Raw genomic sequence first — 7,065 nt, forward strand, 5'->3', positions numbered from 1 at the left:
CATATTTTGCTTAAACAATATATATAAAAAAACTTTCATTTTACGCACGCAAAACATGTGCATTTTTCACTAACCATAAAAATATGTGAGACTTTGGACTCATATAACCAATAATTTTAAAATGATTGGTGTAATCCAAATATAATTAATAGAAACGGTGTATATGTCCACGTTTGCTCATACAATCGTTTTTTGGATAATATAAGAATGATATTAGAATAATTTACTCTTATAGCTCGACTGAGATACTAAAAATATCCCATTCTTATAAAATTACACGACATGATTAATATTAACGGTCAAATGCCCATATAATGTGCTTATAAAATTGTTTTTTCACGAATAATATTTTTTATGACGATTGATAATTTATTCTCGTAGCTCGATCAAAACATTTCAACAGTATCTCGTAAAAAATACAGGAGGTGGACACACAACCCTCGAAAATGATATAAAAAATAAATCCAATTATAATTTTTTTATCTTCAATTCTAATTAATTAAACAACCAAAAAATTAAAAATATTTTTGATAAACTCAAATTTTAACTTATAAAATGAAAAAACAAAAAAGGTTAAGATAAAAAAATTATTTTGTGACAAAACTTTTCTATATTCCTATTGGTCAAAAGAAGTTTAAGTTCAAACTTGGCGTGTACAAATCGATCTGTAGATATTGAGGGATCTAATCTAACCCAACTTCACTCTTCTCTTTCTTTTTTCTCTCTCTATTTTCTTCCGGAGCCGTACGATTTCGTTTGCGATTCCGAATAGGAATTAGGGCAAACATCATTAATCTATAAATTTGAAGAATAACCACACGGATCTGTTACTTAATCGAGTAGAATATACGAAATCGACGATTAATTCCTCTGTAATTTGGAAAACCTCTTTTGACTTCTGGTGGGATCTCGAGTTCGTCATGTTTTCAAGTGTTTTGCAATAAATTCCTCTTTCCTCTTTTTTTTTTTCCAACTAGGAACCTTCAATCTGGGGTTGATTTTCTTTCCATCATCTCGTCTGTGTGAACTGTACGGATCGATTTTGATTTCCGGTTTTTTTTTTTTTAAAAAAAAAATCGTGTGAATTTTGGTTCTTGGTTGTTGGTGGTTGGGCCGATTGGTGGGAGTTTAGAAGTTTTTGAATTAGATTTCTGGAAAAAAATGCAAGGTGGTTGTGAGGAGCTACTCGTTCAAGTTGAGGTTCACGATGTGGAGGAAGGGGAGATCTCAGATTCCGCCTCGGTTGAAGAAATTACCGAAGAAGATTTTAATACTAAACAAGGGTCTTCATCACCTTCGCCTCTCAAAATTACTGATAATTCGAAGAAAACCAATGCTTTTAGCAATAATCCGAGTCAAAATAGTGGCGGTGGAACTAGGAGTGGGAATAGTGGTTGGACGATGAGGGATGTATACACGTATCAGATTGCTCCCAGGTCTTACAACTCTGGTTTGTACAATTTGGCTTGGGCTCAGGCTGTGAACAATAAGCCCTTGGACGAGGTTTTTGTGATGATGGATGGTGCAAGTACTAACTCTAACAATGATTGTAACGATAATAATGATGCCAAGACAGATACTTTGTCATCTGCTAATAAGGTTGTCATTGATGTGGAGGATGACGGTGAGAAGGAGGAAGGGGAGTTGGAGGAGGGGGAGATAGATTTGGATTCTGATTCGGCTGTTGAGAAAGAGGGTTCATGGATGGAACTTGATGAGGAGATGAAAGCTAGTCTGGACGAGAGTGATCATCTTGAGAAGAAGAAGCAGATTGATTTGATTAAAAAAGAGCTCCAGAGTCTGATTGTGGCTGATGCTGATAAGTAAGTTAGATAGGAACGCTTCGACTTTGATGTCCCTCATGTTTGGCACTGAGTTGTTTGGATAAGTAATTGATATAGTTTTTGGTTTCTTTGTGTAGGTCATTTGTTATATTGTGCTCAAGTTTGCAAAAATCAGTAGACAGCTTGCAAAGATTGGTTTTGGGGAGTTCATCTGCTGAGGAAGATACTCTTGCTAAACAGTTATACAGTGCCTGCGAGAGTGTCAATTCAGTATGACATTTGGACTTTTTAATATTCCTGCCTCACATTGTCTCAATAATAGTTTTGTTTCTTTCTCATGGATTGTGTTGGGAAACAACTCATGGTACACTTCCGGAAAGTTGCTTAGAATTGGTGTTTGTGCAGGTGTTCTTTTCAATGAATCCAAGACTAAAAGAACAGAATAGGGACATCCTGTCAAGGTTCTGTTTTGCTGTTCTATTAGTGTACTTTTCTTTTGTAGTTGATAATAAACGATTTAGTTACCGAGTTTTTCTTTCAAAAACATTCTTATAGGTTTCTGATCCATGTGACAAGTTTAAAGCCGCCTCTTTTCTCTTTTCAGCAGTTGAAAGAGGTAAGATTTTTCTTAGTTTGTCCAACAGTGGGTTTTTAAGAGTTAATGCATCTCACTTTGTTGCATACTGTACTGCCACAGTTGGAGGTTATCATATCATCGGTGAATTCATTGGCTTTTTCGCCCAACGATGGCAGTGATATTAAGAAGAAACAAATGGATGTAGGGTTATGTAAGACTGATGCTGATGTGTTGTTTCAGAAGGCTAATAATGCCTTAACTGGCCTGGACAAGGATGAAATGTTATTCAGGCCCGCTGGATCCTTAGATCAAACTCATAGCAGCTTCTTGCCGGCTGATTCAAAAGTAGGGTTAGATAATCATAAGCATAAAGGACCAGTTCGTCCACTTCTTGATCTTCATATAGATTATGATGCAGAAAATCTTCCATCGCCTACACGAGTTATGACTTCGACTCTGCCTTTTGGGAAAGGATTGTTGTTGGGACATGGATCAGCGAAACCCGAGTGGCCAGTCCCCAGACAATTTCTGAAGAAAGAGAATGCTATAATGCATCCTTATGAGACTGATGCTGTCAAAGCTGTTTCCACTTATCAGCAGAAGTTTGGTCACAGTTCCTTTTTCAGGAATGACGAACTTCCAAGCCCAACTCCTTCCGAAGAAGGTGAAAGTGGAAATGGTGACACTAGTGGGGAAGTTTCAAGTTCTGTTATTCAGAATGTCAGTCATGTGAACACCTCAATATTAGGGCAGCAAATGAGTGGTTCTGTGAAATCTTCTATTTTGGTTCACCCAATGGTTTCTTCTTCTGCCTCCATAGCACTTACTGGTCAAGGGATGAGCAGTGCTATGACTACCGGGCTTGGAAATACCACCTCAAATCCTGTGCTGAAATCCTCCTCTGCCAAAATTAGGGACCCAAGGCTTCGAAGAGTCAACTCCAATGCAGTTTCCACGAATGATGAGCCCAGAGTGGAGCCTCTTCTTGGACTTGTGAATTCACGGAAGCAGAGGATAGTTGAAGACTTGGTTTTGCCTGGCCCCGTGTTGAAACGGCAACGAAATGAGTCAACAGTTTCTGGAATCGCACATTTAGTGCAAGGAGTGACTGAAACCGGTGGTTGGTTGGAGGACAGAGGAACAGTTGGAATGCAGGGTATGCGAGGAAACCATATCCTGGAAAGCATAGGCAATTTAGCAAATTTGGAAAATGCCATGACCGGTGTTTCTACCAGCTTGAGTACATCTAATTTAACAATCAAAGGAAATGAGAAATTCCAAATGGTGGGTCAGAATACCACCTTATCTTTACCAAGTTCAACCACAAGTTTGCCAACACTCGGTGCAAATTCAACAAGTCTTATGACTAGTCCAATCTCTTCGCTGCCTCTAAGCAGGCCCGTGAATTTACCATTAACAAATCAAACGACAAAATTGCAAGTGGCAGATCCCAATGCGACTGCTTCCCTTCAGTCTCTCTTAAGAGATCTTGCAGTGAATCCATCTATATTTATGAACATACTTAAATCGGAACAGCAGAGGTCTTTTGATCATAATAAAAGTATGACACACGTGCCAATTTCAGATTCTTTACTTGGATCCGTACTATCAACAAATGGAGTGCCACCCATTGTCGCCGTTCTGGGCCAGCCATCATCTGGAAATCAGACACCTTCCCAGGGGGTTGCTGTGGTGTGAACTATTCATGCTCTGTATAAAGTTTCCATTTTTATGGCTTTCCAGCTACTCTTGCTTATTTACTGCTTCCGAGTTCCAAGTCTTCCTTGTTTAACACTCTCTGCAAGCTTTGGCCTAATTCCTTTCACCCCCCCCCCCCCCCCCCCCCCTCCCAAACTTTGAATCTAGACATGCAACCGATTCGTTCTGCTAGAGTTTTAGAAGATAAATCCTACATTTACTCTTGATAAAAAGTACCTATAAAATGGAACCCAGGATTCTTATTTGTGTTAAAAGTGTCCGTAGATAACTTTGAACACGGAAAATAGATGTTCAAAATGGATATAATACCGCCATTGTTGTCATTGGGTTGTCTCTTCAACTTAATACTGGATGAAAATGTACTTTCTATATTTTCTTATATTTTTAGTGGTAAATATATCGTTACGCAATTATATAATATATGCAGGAGGATTCTGGAAAGATTCGCATGAAACCCCGTGATCCACGCCGTGTTCATTATAACGCACATCAGAAGGGTGGTTCTACTGGGTCTGATCAACTCAAAATAAATACTTCAACTGGTTCAGCAGTAACCAGCAACTTGGGCACACCAAGGCAAGAGGATCAATTGGAGAAGAAATCAGTGGCTTCTAATTCTTTGATACAACCTGATATTACTAGGCAATTCACAAATAATCTGAGAAATATTGCTGATCTATTGTCCTCGTCTAAACCTTCTGTTTCTCCATCAATACCACCTGAGGTTCCAGCATATCAGTCATTACCGACTCATAAAGTTGGGACTGAAAATAAGAGCCAGGATTTTGAGTCTGGCAACGTAAAAAATGGGGCTGGCATGGCTTCTGAAGAACCAACTGTTGTTCCCCCCCGACCATCAATTCCATGGAGTGATGTGGAGCATTTGTTTGATGGATTTGACGACCAACAAAAGGTTGCTATCCAAAGAGAAAGGACTAGGAGGATGGAAGAACAGAAGAAAATGTTTGGTGCTCACAAGTTGTGTCTTGTCTTGGATCTCGATCACACTCTTCTTAATTCAGCAAAGGCAAGGAATACATTGATTAGCTTTTAATTTTATCACAACTGTTGAAACATATGAAAGAAAACTAAGGATGAGGTTTTTCCGTGCTGTTTTACTTCCAGTTTGTTGAAGTTGATCTGCACCATGATGAAATTTTGAGAAAGAAAGAGGAGGAGGATCGTGAAAAGCCTCAGAGGCATCTATTTCGGTTTCCTCATATGGGAATGTGGACTAAATTGCGGCCTGGGATATGGAATTTCTTGGAGAAGGTGGCATCCTCTTCTTCCTGTTGTTAGTCTCTGTTTTATCAAATCATAACTGAACCTTCTTTGCCTTGTGGTGTTTCTTGATATACCATTTTAGGCTAGTAAACTCTTCGAACTGCATCTATATACCATGGGGAACAAGTATTATGCCACTGAGATGGCAAAATTGCTTGATCCAAAAGGAGAATTATTTTCTGGGCGTGTTATCTCGAGGGGTGATGATGGTGATCCTTTTGATAGTGAAGACAGGGTTCCCAAGACCAAGGACTTGGAGGGAGTGTTGGGAATGGAATCATCTGTAGTGATTATAGATGATTCTGTCCGAGTGTGGCCTCACAACAAACTAAATTTAATAGTTGTAGAGCGGTAAGGATTCGCCTTGTTCTTGAGATATTGCTCAATTCATAAACTTTTCGGCTTACTCTTCCGCAATTCTTTGATTGATCACTTCCATTTTGTTTCTCCACGTCAGGTATATTTATTTTCCCTGTAGTAGACGGCAATTTGGACTACCAGGTCCTTCCCTTCTTGAGATTGACCATGATGAAAGACCAGAATTTGGGACTTTGGCTTCTTCTTTAGCGGTACTGTTTAAGTGCCAAACAACTTTGTGAATGATGTGTTGCTGAATGTGCAAATGAGATTGCTGAATATCACTTCAATAGATAGGATAAATTGATTGCTTAATTTGTTTTGTGAAAATAGGTTATTGAGAGAATACATCACACCTTTTTTGCACACCAGTCATTAGATGAAGCTGATGTTAGAAACATCTTAGCTTCTGAACAACGGAAGATTCTTGCTGGTTGCCGAGTTTTATTTAGCCGGATATTCCCGGTTGGTGAAGCAAAACCTCACATGCATCCTCTGTGGCAAACAGCTGAACAATTTGGTGCTGTATGCACCAATCAGATTGATGACCAGGTCACCCATGTTGTGGCGAATTCTCCTGGGACTGACAAGGTATTTTCCTACCCTGAATTTCAGTATAATCTATCACTCACCCCCTCATAATAGTTAAAAGGCTCGGAAAAACTTGTAATTTGTAGCTGATCTCACATTTTTCTGAATAGGTGAACTGGGCCATTTCTAAAGGAAGATTTGTTGTGCATCCTGGCTGGTAAGACACTGCATCTGTTCACATTTTGATGCATTTTCTTTTTCTCCTAGTGGTACTATGAGTTGATTTATCGTCAATCGAATTCGCCTTCAACTTAATGACACTTGCAGGGTGGAAGCCTCGGCGTTGCTTTACCGAAGAGCGAATGAGCATGACTTTTCCATTATTAAACAATAAACCACCCATCACATTTTCCCAATCTGGCCAAAAAAACCAACCAACCCCAACCGCAAGAATAAAATTTTGGTTTTGCTTGTAATCTGTTCTTGGGGTATATTTAGCAGCCACCTGGGGACTGGGGATCCATTGGGTCACCAGGGAACGTCAAAAAAACAACCCTTTTAAGACCCACCATTGCTGGAAACAGAACCGAAGAGGGGTCATCAACTGACCTTGGGGAGAATGGAATGGGTCACGGATCGGGGTAACCCTAATCGACCTTTTACAAGCATGGAGAAAATGGTAATTGAGATAAAATCCCAAATTTAACTCCAGAACTTGTAAACTTACTAAAATCAAGGGTGGAAAATATAAGGAGTAACTTGTTAATGATAAGATTCTGGCCAACAAAGTGGATAAAAATTGGGAAGCCAGTT

At 39.2% G+C, this 7,065-nt stretch overlaps 1 protein-coding gene across 2 annotated transcripts; it reads left to right on the top strand.

Annotated features, from left to right (window-relative positions):
* The first annotated feature begins 692 nt into the window (after positions 1-692).
* On the top strand, positions 693-6,850 carry LOC140880124 (RNA polymerase II C-terminal domain phosphatase-like 3). 2 transcript variants are annotated; one of them, XM_073284260.1, is made up of 12 exons: positions 693-1,823; positions 1,922-2,054; positions 2,190-2,245; positions 2,340-2,400; positions 2,482-4,053; positions 4,508-5,107; positions 5,206-5,352; positions 5,447-5,715; positions 5,822-5,933; positions 6,055-6,312; positions 6,423-6,469; positions 6,580-6,850. In XM_073284260.1, exons 1-12 carry the CDS (start codon positions 1,162-1,164, stop codon positions 6,644-6,646), a joined length of 3,984 nt encoding a protein of 1,327 aa, XP_073140361.1. In that variant the 5' UTR covers positions 693-1,161; the 3' UTR covers positions 6,647-6,850. The 2 variants fall into 2 exon arrangements, with proteins under 2 accessions (XP_073140361.1, XP_073140362.1); XM_073284261.1 differs by having other exon boundaries at positions 2,482-4,050.
* Positions 6,851-7,065: the final 215 nt, after the last annotated feature.

This window comes from Henckelia pumila, chromosome 2, assembly GCF_033568475.1.
Source record: "Henckelia pumila isolate YLH828 chromosome 2, ASM3356847v2, whole genome shotgun sequence".
In the NCBI taxonomy this organism is placed as follows: Eukaryota; Viridiplantae; Streptophyta; class Magnoliopsida; order Lamiales; family Gesneriaceae; genus Henckelia; species Henckelia pumila.

Bases quoted from the DNA above. Each gene is read 5' to 3' on its own strand.
- LOC140880124 (XM_073284260.1), top strand. From the start codon at position 1,162: ATGCAAGGTGGTTGTGAGGAGCTACTCGTTCAAGTTGAGGTTCACGAT. The intron at 2,401-2,481 runs GTAAGATTTTTC...GTACTGCCACAG, and splicing joins CTTTTCAGCAGTTGAAAGAG to TTGGAGGTTATCATATCATC. The intron at 5,934-6,054 runs GTACTGTTTAAG...TTGTGAAAATAG, and splicing joins CTTTGGCTTCTTCTTTAGCG to GTTATTGAGAGAATACATCA.